The 23,164-nt window shown below is 38.5% G+C and overlaps 1 protein-coding gene across 3 annotated transcripts in view; it reads right to left on the bottom strand.

Moving 5' to 3' along the window:
• Hel89B (histone acetyltransferase 1) overlaps nucleotides 1-23,164 on the bottom strand; it is a 570,925-nt gene that overhangs the window by 489,645 nt on the left and 58,116 nt on the right. For all 3 annotated transcript variants that reach the window (XM_067150030.2, XM_067150029.2, XM_067150032.2), the window contains exon 5: nucleotides 20,000-20,169. In XM_067150030.2, the coding sequence (XP_067006131.2) occupies nucleotides 20,000-20,169 (170 nt within the window). The remainder of the gene's footprint in view (nucleotides 1-19,999; nucleotides 20,170-23,164) is intronic.

The raw sequence follows: 23,164 nt of genomic DNA, 5'->3' as shown, positions 1-23,164 counted from the left end.
AAGAAAAGAAATGAAAAACAAATGATACAGATGGAAATGAACAATAAGTGGATATAGCGAGGTGCGGGCCTATTAGTCTAAAAACTTTGGTGATATAACAATTCAAAACAGGATGAAATCACTGTTTAGAATAATAACAGTAAGTTATTTATTAAATTGACCACCTAATCAATACAATAAGTCATTGTCTTGGATGATTTACATTGATCTATTAACTAAAAATGGTACATGTTTCGCCTAGTATGAAGGCATCATCAGCCATAGTCTTAACTTCGGAATAAAAATAAGCACTTGAAATAACATATAATAAGATGAAATTGATTTAAAAAGTCTTGAAGAGACTTAAACTAAAATTAACATTCAAAATAACAATGTTGATTTAAAAATTTTTTTTTTTACAATGTGAAGAATTACAAAGGTGAAAGTATTAAAATTATAGACATAAAAGTTGCTATTACAAGTAAAATGGACAAAGCAACAGACTGTGATGAACAAGTAGTAAGATTGCTAAAAATTAGGTTGACTGATTGGCGGTTACAATTAGATTCTGACGAGAATGACAATCAGTCATATTTATTCAAAAAGAAATATTGAGGAAATAATGTTGAAGGTTGGTCAGGAGATCACTATATTCCTATTCAGGAGACAAAAGACGAAAGTCATAGGCATATGGTAGAAATGTAGGAACACATTGATGAGAAGATAAAAAGATAATTCTATTACAAAATTCAATTCCCCTCACTAATATATTCTTAAAAATTTTCAACCTCAAATTAATGAACATCCCCACCTCCTCTACAGCTAATACACTCCCCTCCCTTCCCCTCACAGCTAGCACCTCTACTTCAAATGCAACCAATAAACCCATAGCCACACCCACTCTAATATCGCTCCCTCCAATGGCTCCTCACCGATACAATACGCGCAGTAATACTCTCTCCTCCTTCTCTCCCACCAATAGTAGCTCTCCTCCAAGTACTACGAACAAGCCAATAATCACGTCTCCGCAAAAAGCTCCTCCTCCAACACAAACCTGCAGCTACAACACTCGGAGTAAGAAGTCTACATTTGTCAATACACTTGATTCATAACGTACAATCTACCTTCACCTTGTCAAATGGTAAGTATACACGATCTCCGCTATAAAAAAAATTTTAAAATCTTTTCTCACAATTAATACCAAGTTTCTGGTTTCCTTTTACAGATTCAACTGTGAATAAACTCATATTCTTCACAATATTTTAACATCACTTCAAATTGAGATGGTCCACAGAGGTCCAATTTTAACACTGTTTCTCAACCTTAAATCTACAACTTTTTATCTTCTCATCAATGTGTTCTACATTTCTACCATATGCCTACGACTTTCGTCTTTTGTCTCCTGAAAAGGAATATAGTGATTTCCTGACCAACCTTCAACATTATTTCCTCAATATTACTTTTTGAATAAATATGACTGATTGTCATTCTCGTCAGAATCTAATTGTAACCGCCAATCAGTCAACCTAATTTTTAGCAATCTTACTACTTGTTCATTACAGTCTGTTGCTTTGTCCATTTTACTTGTAATAGCAACTTTTATGTCAATAATTTTAATACTTTCACCTTTGTAATTCTTCACATTGAAAAAAAAAATTTTTTTTAAACCAACATTGTTATTTTGAATGTTAATTTTAGTTTAAGTCTCTTCAAGACTTCTTAAATCAATTTCATCTTATTATATGTTATTTCAAGTGCTTATTTTTATTCCGAGGTTAAGACTATGGCTGATGATGCCTTCATACTAGGCGAAACATGTACCATTTTTAGTTAATAGATCAATGTAAATCATCCAAGACAATGACTTATTGTATTGATTAGGTGGTCAATTTAATAAATAACTTACTGTTATTATTCTAATCAAATATCATCAATACGGATCAAAATGATATTTATTACATGTAATGAAATTACTGTGTCGAAAATTCAAGCTGAAAGTCCATATTAGTCAGAACTTCCATAATATAAACAAACACCGCCTCCATCTCTCCAACTCACCACCACCACTCACCCCTCCCCACCAGCCCTGCACCAACCCTTCCCCCTCCGCTCCTTCCATCCTCACAAACACAGCTGAGCCAACAATAGACTCAATCCTACGAACGGGACCATTAACTTTGAGAAGGCCAGGCCGTTTTGAGAGGACAATCACCTTTTAAAAAACGTTAAGTTTAAAGCTTTCTTCACACCCATTTTACACTTTTTACTTATCAGCCCAAGTTTCTCACAAAACCTCATTTTTTCCATTACAGATTGGAACTTCACTATGGTCACTTACAGTTTACCATGCATCTGTCATCTTCTCTAACAAAAGCTTCTCAATTTTTGTCGCGGCCCTCCTGACTTTTTAAAATAAGGCAAACAAACCAGCCAACATTGTGAAACAATAATCAAGAACAAGACCGCTAGATTGAGAAGAAATTGAGAATGCTGCTGTTCTAAAGTTTCAAATTTCATCGGCATTTTTCCATCAATTGTCACATGCATTTTTGCCTGCACGTTACTCAGGCTTGGTTTCTCAAACTTTTTTCGCTCCCGCTTCCCTTCTAGCCATTTGAAGTGATGGTGTCTACAAAGACAGACTTTCGGCCTGAATTTTCGACACAGTGATTTCATCCAGTTTTGAATTATTATAAAACCTTGATCCTTGTGGGTGGGGTTAACTTCTAATAAGTAACCAGGGGAACCTGACCCCTACAGAGCGCGTCCCCAGGTGGCAGATAGGGGGCTCCTACAGTATGTAGGGCTGGTTGAAATAACCAATACAACCCGCGGACCAACAGGTAGCCCAATTCCTGGGGGTTTTAAAATACTGGGACACCCTCTCTCCAGGGGTCATAAATATGGAGGGCCCTTGCCCTGGGTTAAGGGTGAAGACCTCAACGGCATCTACGGCGGAGAAGATGGACTTCAGTACGGTGGAGATGGCGGAAGAGGCAACCCATCCTTCTGGGGTGTACAGATGGAACCTACTGCCTTGTAGGACGAGGAAGGCATCCTCAAAGGCTAAGGGAGTAAACCCTGAAAGAAAATCCTCTTATGCGTTAGGCCTAGCAAGTCAGCAGGAGAGTATTGAGTACAGTTGCTTTCAATAAGAAAAAGAGCCTCGGAAAGAATATTATACATCGGACTGACACGTCCTCTCAGACAATTGTAAAGTATGATGACCGTAAGGCTGATGATATACAATGTTCTGAAAGGAAACCCCAAATAAAAAAGAGACCCAAATACCGAATTGGAACTATGAACATTCTATGATTAACTGGAAAGTTAGAAGAACTCCTAGACATGATGGATAGAAGAAAAACATCAATATTGGGATTAAGTGAGACCAAATGGAAAGGAATTGGAAGTAAGACACTTCGTGGAGGTTATAAATTATACTGGAGTGGACAGGAGAAGGTAGCGGAAAATGGTGTTGGATTCTTAATTAATGAAAGGACTGATGCTACAGCTGAAGTTATCTGCAAAAGTGATAGAATCATTAAAATGTTCATGAAACTGGAGAACACTAAGTACAACATCATACAAGTGTATGCCCCACAGACAGGCTGCAGTGAGGAAGACAAAGAGAAATTTCGGCAAGACCTGGAAGGTACAGTTAATGAGGAAAATGTTGTTATTATTGGAGGTCTAAATGCGCAAGTTGGGGTAGACAGACTTGGGTACGAGAACATCATTGGTCCACATGGATTTGGACAAAGGAACCCAGAAGGAGAACAACTATTAGATCTGTGCAAAAGAAATGATCTTATAATCAAAAATACATTCTTCAAAAAAAGAGATAGTCACAGAATAACAAGGTACAGTTGGGATGGCCAGTATAGAACACTGATTGACTACGTAATCACAAATAAAGATGGTGGCAGGTACATCACAGATGTAAAGGTCATCCCTAGTGAAAGCATGGACAGTGACCACAGATTGTTGGTAGTAGACTTCAAACATAAGGCTAACGAAACGCAGAAAATTATTACGAAAAAACCAAGGGTTAAAACTTGGAAGTTGCAAGAAGTCCAAATAAAGGAAGAACACAAACTAAGGATTCAACAGAGTTTGCCGAAGTGTGAAGTAACGAGCGTCAATTAAGAATGGAAGGCCTTCAAAGACACCTTTGTGGGAGAAGCCAAAAACCTATGTGGAGTTAAAAGTTCTATCAAAAGAAAAAAGGAGACACCACGGTGGAATGATAGAGTGAAAAAAGCGGTGAAAGAAAGAAACCAAATAAAGAAGGCACTGGACATGGAAAAACAAAAACAGGGACAAGAACGAAAAGAACAAGAAATACAAAGACTTCAGGGAGTATACAGGAACAAGAAACTTGCTGTAAAGAACAGTGTAAGGGAAGAAAAAGAGAAGAAATGGAATGAGTTTGCAGACAAACTGAAAGAGGACAGTAGAGGAAATATGAAATTGCTATACAGAGTAGTGAAAAACAAGCGAAGGGATCAAGAGACCATAAAAGCAATAGAACGTGATGATGGAACTCTGGCAGAAGAAGAGGGAGAAATTAAACAAGAACTCAAGATCTATTTCGAAAAGCTGCTGAATGGAGATATAGAAAACATAACAACGGACAGAGGAGAACAAAGTCGAGGAACCACAACTGAACCACCAATTACATGGCTTGAGGTTGAAAATGGGCTCAAGAGTATGAAGAAAGGAAAGGCAGTGGGCATAGATGAACTAAGTGCAGATATGCTGAAAGCAGCAGGAATTCCAGGAATCCAAAGGCTCTACAGACTGCTCAACAAGATATGGGAGGAAAATACTATTCCTGAGGACTGGAAGATGGGCATCATTGTACCTCTGTTCAAGAAAGGAAGCCGACGAAAATGTACTAATTACCGTGGTATCACACTACTGTCTCATGTCCTGAAAATATTGGAAAAAATAATAGAGACCAGAATCAGAGATATTGTTGAACCAATTTTGGAAGAAGAGCAGTATGGTTTCAGACCAGGAAAGTCAACTACAGACCTTATATTTGCAATTAGGATGCTAATGGAAAAATACTGGGAGAAGAACAAGCCTTTATTTCTAATATTTTTGGACATTGAGAAAGCATACGATAGTGTACCAAGGGAAAGAATTTGGCAAAGCGTGAAAGAACTTCAAGTGCGAGACAGCCTCATAGACAAAGTGAAAATGTTGTATAGTGGGAACAGAAGCTGTGTTCAAGTAGGATGTGGTTTGTCGGACTGGTTTGAAACAAAGAGAGGAGTGCAGCAGGGCAGCTCATTGTCACCACTTCTATTTATTATTGTAATGGATGTAGTAATGAAATCAATTAAAAGGAAAGAACATGGAGATATCAAAGCCTTCACATTTGCAGATGATGTTGCGATCTGGAGTGACTCAGAAGAGGAATTGGGAGAGAGAATACAAAGCTGGAATGAGGAGTTAAAGAAATATGGTTTAAACATCAGCAAGACCAAGACGGTGGTGATGAAAGTGTATGGGGAAGGAGCAGAACCAATAGTCATGTTAAATGAAGCTCAACTGGACAGCGTGCCAGTTTTCAAATACTTGGGTAGTGTTATATCAAATGACAACCTAGCAAAACATGAGGTGAACAATCGAATCAATAAGGCAACACAATTTTACCACCAGGTAAGACACCTGCTGTGGGATGAGCAAATACCCATGAAAACAAAAATTACATTGTACAAGTCCTATTATACACCAATTCTTACGTACAGTCTCGAAACCACAACACTGACCAATAGAGATAATTCCAAACTTCAGGCAGCTGAAATGAAATTCCTACGCACTATGATCCAGAAAACCAGGAAAGACAAGATTAGGAATGAGAAAATTAGAGAAGAAGTAGGAATAGATGATTCTCTCCTCAATAAGATTCAGATATCAAGACTGAAGTGGTTTGGTCACATGAAGAGGATGCCAATAAACAGAACTGCAAGGAAGGAATTTGACAGAAAGGTAGAAGGAAGACGACCCGTGGGAAGGCCACGAAGGAAATGGATAGATTTAGTTAAGAGCGATGTACTGCTGAGAGGTTATGATTGGGACAAGTTGGTGGAGGAAGAATGGTACAAGGACAGGATGAGATGGAGGAGGCTCATATACCACACCCGGGAAACTGGAGATGGTTTAGGATGATGATGACGATGATGATGATGATAAAACCAAAATTTTTTAGACTAAGAGGTCAACAACCTCGCTATGTGCACTTATTGTTCGTTTGCATCTGTATCATTTGTTTTCATTTCTTTTCTTCACAGGTTAACACAGTTTTCTGATTCAATTATGTTCTGTATTAACCTCTTTTTTCACTAAATTTTATTGCAGTGAGTTGTTTATTGCTCCATATGATGTAAATATTGTATATTGTGCTGTTTTTATTTCCGTCATGTCTCTCTTTTGTTTTTTCATTTGTTCCTTCATTATGTTTTTTGGCAAGTTTTTACCTTGTATAATGTAAATTACACTAACCCCACCCCCACCCCCCTTTTTTCACTGAAGATGGCTCAAACGAGTCGAAACATGTTTGAATTTGATTACTCTATCTAATGATGGAATTATATCATGTATAGAATTAGGAGAATACACTTAATTTTTCCTTTGTAAAGTGAAAACTGTCAATACGGAATGATTCTAATATCTTGTAATGTAAAGTTGGAAAAAACAGATTCATTACTGAATGAGAAAGGGAAGCACAATCCACAATCAAAATTGTTGCAGATAACAGAAGATATATGTGAGTGATTGCCCCTCTCCCCTCAGGTCAATGCACTGACTGTCGCAGGAGACTGGCTACTCAATGACAATGTACCAAAGAACAGCTAAAAAGGTAAAAATCAGGCCGTGCTGAATGACAGCTGCACACCAGATGACAAAGCCTGATTATGGCAAACATATGCATTATTGCAATTGGTTCCTTAACCTTGTGAAAAGAAACCCTCAAATTTTGACAGTGACATGGTTTACCAGCAAAGCTTGGTTTCGTTTCTCAGCATATGTGAACTCTCGAAACATAAGGATTTGGGCATCAGAAAACACTTGTGAGATCCAAGAGAAACCCCAACATTCATTCTCAAAAGGTGGGCACGTAGTGTGAAAGCACTGTGGACAGAACTGTTTACCAGGATATTTTTATGGCCTTTGTAGAGAAATAAGACGACATTAATTTTTCGCAGAGATCTTTCCAGCAGGATGTTGCTACATGCCACACCTCCAATGAGTACATTGGACTTTTCCAGCAGTTTCTTCGAGGGCCATGTTATCTCCAAAATCCTTTGGCCTCTAAGATCAGCAGACTTGACACAGATGATTTCTTTTGCGACTATCATAAGGAGAGAGTCTACAAGAATGGTCCAAGAACTATTCAGGATCTCCAGGCAAACATCACAGCTGAAATCAATACTGCAGCAGACATGCTGATGCATGCTTCAGAAAATGTGATGAATCATGTGGAAATGTATCTTAAAGAGAATGGGTCTCACTTTCACCATTTAGTGTGATGGTGAGGGATCTCTACAAGAAAATTAGGGACATCAAAGGAAAATTCCAGGCAAAAATTGGAATGGTAAAAGATAAAAATGGTAAAGATCTAACAGAAGCAGAGGACATTAAGGAAAGATGGATGGAATATATAGAAGATCTGTATAAGAAAGAACCATGTAATACTGATAATGAAGTTCATGTGCCCTTAGAACCAGAAATTTTAGAAAGTGAAGTCATGGGCCCTAGAGAATGCTGCTAGAAACAAAGCAAGTGGACATGATGGAATTCCAGTAGAAATGTTCTAAGTAATTGGAGATAGTGCAGTGGAAGTTTTGCATTCCCTATGTCAGCAAACATGAAAAATCTAACAGTGGCCAAAGGAATGGAAAAGTTCAGTATTCATTCCAATTCCAAAGAAAGGAAATTCTAAAGAACGCTCAAATCACCGAACAATTGCATTTATCTCACATGCTAGCAAAGTCATGCTTTTACAAAATAGAGTTTGCCAGCATGTAAACCGAAAGCTACCTACAGAACAAGCTGCATTTCATAAAGGTAGAGGGACCAGAGATCAAATCGCCAACATCCGATGGATAATAGAGAAGGCAAGAGAATTCCAGAAAGATGTGTATCTCTGCTTTATTGATTATGCTAAAGCCTTTGACTGTGTCGATCATAATGAATTATGGAAAGTACTAAAACACATGGAAGTACCAGATCATATCAATAACCTCATACGGAACTTATACTCTGAAAAAGAAGCTACGGTGAGAACAATATATGGAACAACTAAATGGGTCAAGATTCAGAAAGGAGTACAGCAAGGCTGATATTGTCACCTTACCTTTTCAATGTGTATGCGGCACACATTATGAGGAATGTGGGGTTAGATGATGAAGAAAGAGGAATCAAAATAGCCAAGTTAAATATAAACAACCTGAGATATGCTCAGATGATACTATCCTGATGGCAGAAAATGAAGAAGACTTGAAAACCCTCTTACTGAAAGTGAAAGAAGAAAGTTCAAAGGCTGGACTAATGTTGAATGTCAAGAACACAAAAATTATGGCGACTACACCTGTCAATTCATGCATGTAGGAGGAGAAAAAAATGGAGGTAGTCTCCATTTTCAACTATCTTGGCTCACAGATTTCTGTAGCTCATAGATTTCTGCTGATGGTGACTGTAGCCATGAAATCAAAAGACGATTGCTGCTTGGTAGAGAGGCAATGACCAATCTTGACAATATCTTAAAGAGTAGACACATAACATTAACAACAAAGATCCGTATAGTACGGGCTATGGTTTTTCCAGTTGTGATGTACGGATGTGAGACCTGGCCATAAGAAAAGTTGAACGCCATAGAATAGACTCCTTTAAATTGTGGTGTTGGAGGAAAATCCTTAAGAGTCCCATGGACTGCAAAGAGAACAAATAGGTCAGTTTTACAGCAAATAAAACCAGAGTGTTCCTTGCATGGCCTAATCCTGGAAAAAAAAAAAAAAGCTACTTTGGACACATCATGAGAAGACACAATTCATTAGAAAAGACCTTACTGCTAAGAAGATCGAAGGCACAAGGAGAAGAGGGCGGCAAAGAATGAGATGGATTGATGGCATCACAGAAGTACTAAATTCCAGATGGAAAATCTTCGGGAGGCAGTGCAGGACAGAAGAAATTGGTGTATTTTAGTTCATGGGGTCACAGAGAGTCGGAATCGACTAAACGAATAGAGAGAGAGAGAGAGAGTCATTCTCGCAAAGTTTACCTCTAATTTGCACACAGTACAATAGGGAACATGCATGATCCGGGGTTTTAATTAAAAATATGCTAATCTGATTCAAAATTTCATGCAGAATTCAAAAATGTGATCAGAATGTACAAATAATAACTCCAAACATGATAAAAATCTAAATTAAAGTACGAAAATGATACATCATGCAAGTACGCGATCTCATTGGTCTGACGTCATCGTACAGGTTGACTGAATTAGCAGACGAAATAACACATAGTGTGCTGTGAGAAGCAGGATACACTTTGCATATTTCTACTTTATGTTAGTGTCTGGTATAGTTAAATTCGAAGTCTATACATTGGACAATAATCTGAGTGGTATATTTTAGACTTAAAATGAATCCTGCGCAGACAGTGAGGCAGAAAACTTATAAATGCTGTAGAGTTCCGATGTGCAATAGCACATCGCATACCATCCTAAAGAAATTGTTTATAAATGTTCCAAAGACGCTAAAACTAGGGACAAATGGATTTTGGCAAGCCGGAGAAATGCTGATGATATATCGGAAAAGTCTACAGTTTACTTTTTTAAAGATCATTTTAACGTAAGTTGAATTTATTTGAATTTTCAATCACTTTTCCATGTCAGCTATTCTAGTGGTAACACTTTGAATTTTAATGTATGATGCTTTAATTAAATGCTTCATTTACATTTTGGAATATGAAAGTAATAAACAGTGCATTAATTAATGCTGATTATTAAAGTATTATCCAAACCTAACCTATGCTTTGAGTGATCCATGTCAAGGTAATAAATCAAAGGGGTTATGGACCATATTGACAGCTCTAATTATACCAATTTATCTTGGCATGCGACAGTTATTTATGTCTTTATTGAAGCGCTTACATTTGTAAAGAAATGTAGGCTATAGTTAAATACTCTATAATACAACAAAAAATAGGCATGTACATCATGAAAGAAAACAATGTGAATTTAACAAATGTATATCTCTACACAAAACCAATGCTTGTCTGATGGGGTCTTATAACTTAACAATGCTCAATTATAATAATTATCATAATATTAGTGAAATAAATAACATAATTGCACACAGGTGAAAATAGTGATGTTGGTGTTTAAAATATTATCCAACTTAGACTAAGTTTTAGGTTATACAAGCCAAGTCAATAAACCGAAGGGTAAAAATACCGGGCGAGTTGGCCGTGCGGTTAGAAGCACGCAGCTGTGAGCTCGCATCTGGGAGATAGTGGGTTCGAACCCCACTGTCGGCAGCCCTGAAGATGGTTTTCCGTGGTTTCCCCTTTTCACACCAGGCAAATGCCGGGGCTGTACCTTAATTAAGGCCACCGCCGCTTTCTTCCCATTCCTAGGCCTTTCCTGTCCCATCGTCGCCATAGGACCTATCTGTGACGGTGCGATGTAACAAAAAATAAAAAGGTAAATGACACAGTACCCAAAGACATTCCTGTATTGAACGACTAAAATGTCGCCAAGACACTTTTCTTGCGCGATATGCTCAGCTTCTTAAAAGCCAAATGTAAGTAATGTTAATGGCTTTACGCCCGCTAACTACTTCTACGGTTTTCGGAGACGCCGATGTGCAGGAATTTAGTCCTGCAGGAGTTCTTTTATGTGCCAGTAAATCTACCGACATGAGGCTGACATATTTGAGCACCTTCAACTACCACCGGACTGAACTAGGATCGAACCTGCCAAGTTCGGGTCAGAAGGCCAGCACCTCAACCGTCTGAACCACTCAGCCCGACTTGTGAAAACTAGATGAAGTCATATTTATCTTTATCATGTTTAACTTTTTCCCTCCACCAAGATATTTAATGTTTCTCTTTCATGGGCCCCGGAAGTGGGTAGGCCAGATGCCCCAACCATAAAGATATATTTTTTTGGGAATGATAGATCTACTATGATCTTTCTTTCTTTCCTTCTTTCTTTCTTAATCAGTTTATCCTTCAGGATTGGTTTCTCCCTCGCACTCAGTGAGGGATTTCACCTCTACCGCTTCAATGGCAGTGTCCTGGAGCGTGAGACTTTGGGTATGATGATACAACTGGTGAGGAGGGCCATTACCTCGCCCAGGCGGCCTCACCTGCTATGGTCAACAGAGGCCTTGCTGGAGGATGGGAAGATCGGAAGGGATAGACAAGGAAGAGGGAAGGAAACGGCCGTGGCCTTAGGTGCCTGGAGGAGAAGTGGGAAAATACGAGAAACCACTTCGAGGATGGCTGAGGTGGGATTCGAAACCCCTCTACTCAGTTGACCTCCCGAGGCTGAGTAGACCCCGTTCCAGCCCTTGTACTATTTGTTTTCAACTTTCATGGAGAGCCGAGAATCGAAACCGGGCCTCCGGGGGTGGCAGCTAATCACATTACCCACTACACCATCAAGGCGGACTAGTACTATAATGCTACCTATATGTTAGTGCTGAAATCCGATTTCTTACTTTACTAAAGTTGAAAGCCCGAAAATGTAATGTTATTCATTAATATGGGAATCAGTCTAGAAGGAAATGTTGAAAGTGAAGTGATTTCTATCCAGGTTCGTTGTTATCCTAATACTATGAGTTACAGTACATTGCACGTATATAAAAGATGCCACTTACAAACTTGTTTTTTATCCGCGAATTTCTGCAGCCAAAAAAGTCACTATTTTTCAAGAATGATGACATCTACACATGGTAGATTGTCTGACTGTGCTGTTTTGAACCTTTCTTCTGTCATTTTGAAGTTATTCGCGATCACGAATAATAAACAATTGGCTTTTAGTAACGGCTGATGCACAATGGCTGGCAGAGCTGCATGCGGTACTGGATCGTGACGTCACAGCGCGCCGCTTACGTCAGAGGCCGTTTCACTCACCTCGCGGAAAGGCACTTTTGAACATTTTTTAAATGGTAGAAAACAAGGCAACTTACCACATTGTAATACATTTACGTACTATTTCATTGGTGTACTTTTCAAAAAAATATATTTTTGAAAATTATGCATGTTCCCTATTGTAATGTTATTACGGAGAATCCTGCAGCTAATTTAACAATACGAATTTTCACTGAAACACCTTGTACTTGAGTTTCTATGATATTTTACCTGGGGGTCTTGATATTGCGCCCAACTGTCAATTACAAATGCATGCACTAATTCCAGTTTTAACCAAACAAAACCAAGAACATTTCTGTACAAGATCATAATGGTGGGTGTCAAAACACTGACTCAGGGTTTTTACCCCAAACTATTTGAAACATGTCCTTTACCAGGGATATATCCATGCAGCTATATATTGAACCAAATGTCTTTTCTTAAATGAATGAAGTCCAATTTCTATGTTATGCCTTTGAGTTTGGACTGAAAACAATATAAGGATACGATTTCAAGTCAGCACATGAACATTCTTTCGGTGAGGGTATTGCAATTGAGAATGAAAGATCAACACAATATTCAAATATTAATGCATTTTTAAAACTCTCAAATCACAAAGTTAAGGAACAAAGAACTGAAATAATACATAATATGCTCAAAACCTCCATAACCAGAGTATTGCATATCAAAAATACCCACCGCATACAGAGCATTCACATACTAGCACTATGCGTGCTCTGCCGGGCCCGGCCTCTGCCGCCTGGGTCTCAAGGCCAAGCTGTACCACACAATCTGTTAGTTACAATTGAGTGGGGTTATATTAATGTATCAGACATATGGTAGCAGTGATGTGATGAACTAGAAATTGGCTAATATTTCTAGTTGAGATGTATCTTTTAAAGGAGAAGATGAATGAAAAATGTTAACATAAATTTTACCATCGTTTTCCAGAATATCCTTGACCATCAAAAAGTACTGTATTGCGGTTGCATAAAAAGTAGAGAGAAACAGACTCTGTTTCCAATAGGAAGAAGCAGTGGCTTCAAGATATCTGAGCAAGGATGGAACAGAGTCCGAAAAAACTGATCCGGAGTTTCTCCCAAGAATGTTCTCTCTGCAATGCCTTAAAATGATAAAGTTTCACCCATGCAAAATACCTGTGGTTCATTAATTAAATTGTACTACTGAACCAAATATAAATTATAAACTGGCTTTTACTGGCTTTTTCTCATTTTAATAGGTCCCATTTGTTCCGCTATGAACTGAGAGTTCCACCCATTCATATCACCACGCGTAGTGTCTACTTACAACTCCAGAAGAATTCTAAAACTTCATATTCAGTCTGCACAATTCCAACACTCAATCTTGCGGTCATATCAACATAGCTTGGTTACCTAATACACCAAGTTCAAAATTTCTGCTTAAGCTGATACAGTGTATAATCAACTCCTCATAAGTTCTTCTAGAGAGAATCATGTACATATTTGGTACTCAAACATTTTTACATACTTGTACAGTTTTACTATGTCACGTTATATTGTGTTCATTCTTAGTACCATAGCACTCGGTCCACAACCGTAATGTATTGCCAGGACCTACTAAATTCTATCTGAAACACCATGCATCTAAAAAAATTCTACTCAAGTTGATCCACAACATAGAGCATCTCATTTGTACTTCCATACCCACAATTTTTAACGTATTTGTGTACTTGTATTATATATGACTCACCAATGTCACACATAATATTTCACTTTCATATGCAACATTTTTAGCACTATAGCACTTTGCCTAATTCAACCACACATGATAGTGTTAATTGTATATTTGTTTCATAGTGTTTTTACTGCTCATTAGAAACTTGTTTTAGGAATTCGTCAAATATTTGTGTATTGTTTTAATATGCCTGATGATGACCCCAAGTAGGGTTAAAACTAGTCCTAAGCAACCCATGTAATGTAAATACAGGCAGTGTAAATAAAACTATGTATTGAATAGGTGGAAAAGTTTTATGTTTATAATTTATATGTAATCTCAGTTCAATACGGACCAATAACATGAAGCTTATAACCCTTGATACTGACCCAAATGCGTGCAGGTTTCGCACATGGATTTTACAATCCATAAAAAAGGGAATTATGGATTCCACATTTCTTTTTATGAGAGATGAAACTTGATTTCATCAGTACAATTATGTGAATGGTCAGAAAAGTTGGTAATGGGACAGTGAAAATCCTCACAAAGTTCACGAAGTTCTGTTGCACAATGAAAAAGTTGGGGTATGGTGCGCAATTAGTGCAGAACAGATAATCAGTCATATATTTTTTCAATATACGGAGAATTCAGGGCAATCCGTGAATAACATTTTGTGACGATTCGCTCAAATGCTCACAGAAGAAGAAACACAGCAAGCTTACTTCCAACAAGACAATGCACCATCCTACACACCAGCATATTCACTGCAATTACCCAAGGACTTTGGCCACCTTGTTTCCCCAACTTAACGGTTTGCGACTTTTATCCCTGGGGTAACCTTAAACAGAAAGTGTATAGAAAGAACCTGAATACTCTTTGGGCTCTGGAGAAGATAACACAAATATTATATGAAGTATAACTGAAGATGAACTGCAACATGTTTTCCAGAATCTTCTGTGCTGTTGCAACTTGTGCCTGGAAAAAGATATGGTGACCACTTTCAACATATCCTTCGAAAGAGGGTAAGAATTAACTTCAAATTCAATGGAAGATAAGCAATAATTATCGAGGAATCACTCTTATATCTTGGGTAGCAAAAATATTTGAAAGGGTACTAAAAAGAGAATAAGAAGAAAAATGGAAGAACAATTACGAGACCAACACGGCTTTTGAAATGGAAGATCAATGCTAGACTTAGTCTTCAGTATGAGGCAGTTCATGGATAAACACTGGGAATGCGGAAGAGATATGGTGATGACATTTATTGATTTTGAAAGGGTTTACTATAGTGTAACCAGAGGAAATGCCAGGAAAGTAATGAAACAGAAAGGATTTGGGAAACAAATTATAGATGTGTTCGCAGTGTACAAAAATTGCTGTGGGGAGGACACAGTGTTTTTGGAATGAAACTGGACTACGACAAGGAAAGGAATGCTGTCACCATTGTTATTCATAAGTTACATGTGAAATTGGGAAAGAGACAAAGATTAAAAATGGGGAGAGGAACCTGAAGGTTTGCAGATGGTATTGTAGTGTGAAAAGCAAACAAAGAGGAAGTAAATGGACAACTCGACAGGCTGACCCTAGATTACTGAAAATTATGGAATGAAAATAAGTGTGGAAAAGAGTAAGACAATATGTTGACTAGAGAAAGGGAAGGGAAATGGATTATAACAATAAGGTGACAAAATCTTGGAACTGTGGAGAGCTTCAAGTATTTGCTAAACAAATTGATGCAGGATGCATCGATGGACCTGAAGATTAGTAAAAGGATTCAACACGGAAATGCATTCTACCAGTGTGAGAAACCTGGGGGTGGAGGAGGGAAGTACCAATGAAGTGTACAGAGATGATATTAAAATGTACTACTGCCCAATATTGACATAAGCAGCACAGACTTGGATACTGACAAAAAGACAGGAGACTAAAATCCAAGCCAGTGAAATGAAATTTTTCAGAAGTATGACAGTAAACAAAAGAAAGGACAGAGTAAGAAATGAGCACATCAGAAAGAAAATCAAAGTAGAAAAACTATATGACAGAAAAGAGAGGGATAAACTTAGATGGTAAAGAGGATGTAAGAGGGAATGATGCCGAAGCCAATGATGGAGACCCAAACAAAAGGAGGGAAGGCAAGAGGGAGACCCAGACTAAGGTACTTGAAAATGATCAAGAATAGTATAACTAGAAGATAACTTTGATTGGAATGCAGTTAAGGAAGAACAATGATGATTGGATAGAGGGAGATAGAAAGGTGTCAAACATCCCAACCTGGCAGGAGCTGGACAAGGGAAATAGATTATGATGATGATGATGATTATGATTTTCAGTCAGGTAGCTGATGTCACTAGTTCCTCTTACTTTGCTGCTTCAACGAGGCTGGCCACATTGTTTGCCAGGTAGCGGAGGTCGGGCCCAGCGGATCATGCATGACACTAGGTTCTGAACAACCAGTACCAAAGAACTGGACAGCAATAATAGACTAGTCAGAAAAGGCACTAAATCTCACACACATATCAAATCAAAAAACTCTCCTAGGTTAAAGTGAACAATAGAATGATTCTGACAAGTGGGGAGCAGTATAAAATGAAAAAATGCAGCACAGCAATCACCTGCGTAAATAAAGACAATGCCTTCCTTCCAGTTCATCTTCAATAAGCAACAATTTAAATTATGATGAATGCATGCAGTTGGACCTAACATGTTGAAGAAATAGCACTCCTTTCGACTGCAAATAATTTCACACATAACTTTGAGATCTAAAAGCAATACTCAAGTAGAAAGTTCATCATTTAGATCAGAATAGATAATATATCAGTAATACTGTATTTCCCGGCATAATCGTTGCCACCGCGTAATCGTCGCATCCATTATTTTCAATACAAACATTGGACTTTAAACATTTAAACACATAATCGTCACATGTCCAAATTTTGTTCACCAATCTGGTTAAAAGGTAAATGGAACTGCAATGTAAGTTGCACATGAATGCGCAATTTAAATACGTGTATGGTTTATGGGGAATTTGGCAACACAGTCACATTTGCGAGATGTTGCACAACGTATAAATAAATAATACCGGTACATGTACGATGCATGGCTTACCGGTAGGCTATCGGCAGTTTGACAACGTGGTTGCGAGACAGTGTACAATTTATTCACCACCTACATGTTATGAGTTCTCATTTGAAATACGTAAGTCTATAAGTTATCGCTTATCGGCAACGTCGCCAGGAAATACCGGTACCAACACACACTTGTCTTCTAGTAGACAAGAGGTCTGATAGAGTTCTGCGTTATTACAACCACACACCCCACCCCACCCCCCACCCCCCCACCCCCCCCGGCGCAACAGTCGCGAAGGACCTTGGCCTAGCAAGCGACCGCTGCTCAGCCCGAAGGCCTGCAGATTACAAGGTGTCGTGTGGTCAACACAATGTATCCTCACGGCCGTTATTCTTGGCTCTGTAGACCGGGGCCACCATCTCACCGTCAGATAGATCCTCAATTGTAATCACGTAGGTTGAGTGGACCTCGAACCAGCCCTCGGATACAGGTAAAATTCCCTGACCCGGCCGTAAATTGAACCCGGGGACTCCGTGTAAGAGGCTGGCACACTACCCCTACACCATGGGGCCGGCTCCTGCGTTAATGCACACAAAGTGAAATCCAAGACAATAACGCAGATTTCCACGGAATTATTCAGCTCACGGTCAGCCGAATTATTTACAATGTCTCAGTTGTCATCGCTAGACTCTTATCTTATTACTACATCATAAGTGTCCAGGCATGGGATGAAAACTTTTACCCAAGCAGTGAAGATAATCATTATCCAATGGTATTAAAGTTTTATTTTATAAACTCGTCAGTAATGTAATGTAAAATCATCAATAACTGGGAAGAAAAATTAACCTAATTACCGTATGTTTAAAAGAAATTGAAAAAAATTAGTGTTTGTTACTGACGTCTCGGAACACGGTCAACTACAGTAGATCTACACCGCGCTAGCTAGAGAGATGTATGAAGACGTCCGTGCTCCGGTTTGCGAGCTTTGCGCAAGCACACTAGTGTGTCGCAACCAACGAGCTCAACTGATAACAAATTGCTGCATGCTTCCTTGCTGCCTGACAGTACTGGCTGCTCTGGAATGGACAGATCACAGATGCATTTATTTGTTTGTGACTGACGTGATTACTGTAAACAGGAGTGCATGAGAATTTAAGTTTTTAATTTGTGTTTGGGGTATTTGTAGAAATAATGTTTTGTTGTTTTTTTGCTAGTTGCTTTATGTCGACACAGGTAGGTCTTATGGCGACGATGGGACAGGAAAGGGCTAGGAGTGGGAAGGAAGCAGCCGTGGCCTTAATTAAGGTACAGTCCCAGCATTTGCCTGGTGTGAAAATGGGAAACCACGGAAAACCATTTTCAGGGATGCCGAATAATTTGTTTTAATAATGAACAATTACGGAAAGTCATTTTATTGCAGAACATTAACGTGTGAAACATTTATAAGCGATTATGGGTAAATATAGAAACTATTCTGCGGGCTTCAAGCTAAGCGTAATTGCCTTCGCTAAACAGCACGGGAACAGAGCTGCAGAAAGAAAATTTTCAGTGAGTGAAAAGTTGGTGCGTGACTGGTGGAAATTAAAAAACAAGCTAAAAAGCACATACCCTTCTAGATGCGCGTTTAGAGGTCCTCAAACAGGGAAGTTTCCTATAATTGACGAAGAAGTGTTTATGTACGTCAATGAAATACGTAGCAATGGCTGCAGTGTAACATATGAAATGTTACAAATTAAGGGGTGGGAGGTAGCGCGCAAACACAACATAACTCAGTTTAAGGCGAGTCGTGGGTGGATTAAGGGGTTCATGCGACGACACAATCTGTCAGTGTGAAGGAGAACAAAACTAAGCCAAAAGTTGCCTGCTGATTACACGGACAAGATTGTAAATTTTCACCGATTTGTCATACGTTTGCGCAAGGAAACTTCGTACTTGCTTTCTCAAATCGGTAATGCCAATCAGACTCCATTCTTTCTTGATATGCCTCGCAACAGCACTATTGCGCTAAAAGGATCACGGAGTGTATTAATGAAAACCAGCGGTAGTGAGAAGTTGCGATGCACGGCAATGCTAGCCATTACAGCTGACGGAAGAAAGTTGCCGCCTTACATCATTTTCATATATACAGTTTCCCCATGAAATTCATGTACGAGTGCAACCAAGGGGTTGGATGGACGTAAAACTCATGCTGGACTGGGTTAAAACTGTGTGGGATAGAAGACCCGGTGCACTACTAAAACAACCAGCTCTGCTTGTTTTAGATAGCTTCTGAGGTCACCTCGTGAACGAAGTGAAGCAACTTCTCAGTATAAATAAGACACGACAGATAGTCGTTCCTGGTGGCCTAACATCTGCTTTGCAGCCACTAGACGTATGTATTAATAAACCCTTTAAAGACCACTTACGTCGATTTTACGAGTGGATGATGAGTGGCAATCAACAATTGACGCCCGCTGGAAATATCAGGCGTCCACACTTGGACTTGTTATGCTCGTGGGTGATGAAGAGTTGGGAACTTATACCACCTGAACTAGTCTCCAAGAGCTTCAAAAGGACTGGGATTTGCACTAGATGGATCTGAAGATGACGCAGTGTGCCAGAGAGATGAAGAATCTGATACTGGTATTAACAGCGGCGAGGACGGCGCATCAGATACCAAAACCTGCGATAGCGACACAGAAGATTTGGAATAAATTGTGTACCGGTAAGTCCATATTTCACAACAAAGCGATAATTTTTTGCAAGTGTAATATTTTAACTTTATTACTCAAATTAATGACAATTAACTTAATACGTTCATTTTCATTTTCAGGTTGGAAAAACATTCACCAAATAATTATGAATTTTGTTTTAGACTATTTTAATTATTTTGATGTATAAGCGCGAGTATTACGTGCATCTTAAATTTGTATCAAGTACAATTTAATTATAAATAAATTTGTTGAGTAATACAAATACTAGTATTAAAAATTATTTGTATAATGGTCGCACCATACTATTTTTTCGAAAATTTTGGTATAAAAAGTGCGATGATTAAGCTGGGAAATACGGTAATATCTTAAAGTAATATTCCAAGACTATATATATCATAAGCTTTTGTACATACTTTTAAGGCTTCATCACACTTTATGGACTCAGTCACAGTAACCGGTGTACTAAGATCTTCCATTGTGAATATTTCTGACAAGTCCATACCAATTTTCACAGCAACGTCCAATCCCAGTCTTGTATTCAGCAAGTGGCGCTGGCGAGCCATTTTTTCCTTAGGATCTAATCCTAATTTGAAGAAAAAATATATATCAGGAAACTATTTACCAAAAAATAAAGTATGAAGCTGCGGTGTTAATAATAATTTTAAGAATTCTAAGACAACCATAACTTTTAAGTTAGTACGAGAATGCAAAACAGAATGAAGGACTTTATATAAGTGTATGCATCCCAGACAGAAACAGAATTCCTAAAGAAGCTGAAAAGAGAAATGACTGACGTAGAAGAGATAGCGACGGGTTCACTGAAATGTGCAAGTGGGAACTGAAAGACTTGGGAAGGATTTTATGGATATGGGAAAAGAAACAATGGAGAAAAATTGGTAAATTTTTGTGAAAGAAATGGCTAGATTGTGAGCAGTACATGGTCATCATCATCATCATCATCATCCTAAACCATCTCCAGTTTCCCGGTTGTAGTATATGAGCCTCTTTTATCTCATCCTGTCCTTGTACCATTCCTCCTCCACCACCTTGTCCCAATCATGACCCCTCAGCAGTACATCGTTCTTAACTACATCTATCCATTTCCTTCGTGGCCTTCCCACAGGTCGTCTTCCTTCTACTGTTCTGTTAACTAGCATCCTCTTCATGTGACCAAACTACTTCAGTCTTGATATCTGAATCTTATTGAGGGGAGAATCATCTATTCCTACTTCTTCTCTAATTTTCTCATTCCTAAACTTGTCTTTCCTGGTTTTCTTGATCATAAAGCGTAGGTATTTCATTTCAGCTGCCTGGAGTGTGGAATTATCTCTATTGGTCAGTGTTGTGGTTTCGAGACTGTATGTAAGAACTGGTGTATAATAAGACTTGTACAATGTAATTTTTTGTTTTCATAGGTATTTGCTGATCCCACAGCAGGTGTCTTACCTGGTGGTAAAATTGTGTTGCCTTATTGATTCAATTGTTCACCACATGTTTGGCTAGGTTGTCATTTGATAAAATGCTACCCAAGTATTTGAAAACTGGAACGCTGTCCAGTTGGACTTCGTTTAACATAACTATTGGTTCTGCTTCTTCCCCATACACTTTCAACACCACCGTCTTGGTCTTACTGATGTTTAAACCATATTTCTTTAACTCCTCATTCCAGTTTTGCATTCTCTCTCCCAATTCCTCTTCTGAGTCACCCCAGATCGCAACATCATATGCAAATGTGAAGGCTTTGATATCTCCATGTTCTTTCCTTTTAACAGATTTCATTACTACATCCATCACAATAATAAATAGATGTGATGACAATGAGCTGCCCTGCTGCACTCCTCTCTTTGTTTCAAACCAATCCGACAAACCACATCCTACTTCAATACAACTTCTATTCCCACTATACAACATTTTTACTTTGTCTCTGAGGCTGTCTCGCACTTGAAGTTCTTTCATGCATTGCCGAATTCTTTCCCTAGGTACACTGTCGTAGGCTTTCTCAATGTCCAAAAATATTAGAAATAAAGGCTTGTTCTTCTCCCAATATTTTTCCATTAGCATACTAATTGCAATATATAAAGTCTGTACTTGACCTTCCTGGTCTGAAACCATACTGCTCTTCTTCCAAAATTGATTCAACAATATTTCTGATTCTGGTCTCTATTACTTTTTCCAATATTTTCAGGACATGAGACTAGTGTAATACCACGATAATTAGTACATTTTCGTCAGCTTACATTCTTGAACAGATGTACGATGATGCCCATCTTCCAGTCCTCAGGAATAGTATTTTCCTCCCATATCTTGTTGAGCAGTCTGTAGAGCCATTGGATTCCTGGAATTCCTGCCATTTTCAGCATATCTGCACTTAGTTCGTCTATGCCCACTGCCTTTCCTTTCTTCATACTCTTGAGCGCATTTTCAACCTCAAGCCATGTAATTGGTAGTTCAGTTGTGGTTCCACGACTTTGCTCTCCTCTATCCGTTGTTATGTTTTCTGTATCTCCATTCAGTAACTTTTCGAAATAGATCTTGAGTTCTGTTTAATTTCTCCCTCTTCTTGTGCCAGAGTTCCAGCATCATGTTATATTGCTTTTATGGTCCCTGATACAGGAAAAATAAAATAAAAAATTGTAGGAAAATTACATGATATGGGAAAGAGAGAAGGAAAAAGACAGTAATTGATTATCTTCTGGTCAAAAAAATAGAATTGTTAAGTTATTGGATGTAACAGCTCTTCCAAAGAGAATTTTTTTATTGAGACCACTGAGTAGGGATAGCAAGGATGAAAGTGGGAAAAACTGAAACAATAAAAGGAGGCAAGAGAGAGGAAAATAAAAGTATGGAAATTAAGAGAGACAAAATTACAAGAGTATTTTCAGAAGATCCTGAAACATAATTAATATTCCAGACATAGAACTGGGAACTGTGAAAGGGGAATACTCCAAGTTTAAACAGACATTTGTACTGTAAGTTGTGCAGAGAACATCTGTGGCAGAACATTCGCAAGGGTAAAAGAAAAAGGAGATACCACAGTGGAATGAGAAGGTGAAGAAAGCAGTGGGAGGAAAGGAGAAAGCATGGTAAACATGGAGCAGAAACAAAAAAGAAGAATGCAAAGGGAAATATCAGGAAAGTAAAAAAGTGGTAGCAGAAGGAAAGAAGAATTGTTGGAACGGACTCACAATGAAGAGGATGTTAATAGGGGTAAAATGATACTGTGTGGACTTATAACAAGAAGAAAGAAAGAGTATATACCAAGCTGGTGAAAGAGGAGGGTGGAGAAGAAGAACTAGCGCCTTAGCGTGAAGTCATTTAAATGTTACCGAGTTGGCCACGTTAGTTGCCTACAGTACTGTTGATGATCGCAACGTAGTTCTTTCATAGTTACTGCAATATCTTCATTCCACCAAGGAATGAGTTTTCATTGAGGAGTCTCAGGAAAAGATGGGATGGACTCCTCCGCAGCCACAAGAATAACTTATGATATAAATATCATCGTCTACACTCCGAGTATTCACGTCATTAAAGACAGCTAATGACTTTGGCTAATTAGCACATTTAAGAATCCATCAGGA

Source organism: Anabrus simplex, chromosome 6 (assembly GCF_040414725.1).
Source record: "Anabrus simplex isolate iqAnaSimp1 chromosome 6, ASM4041472v1, whole genome shotgun sequence".
Taxonomy (NCBI): domain Eukaryota; kingdom Metazoa; phylum Arthropoda; class Insecta; order Orthoptera; family Tettigoniidae; genus Anabrus; species Anabrus simplex.
This window is presented reverse-complemented; position numbering and strand designations above follow the sequence as displayed.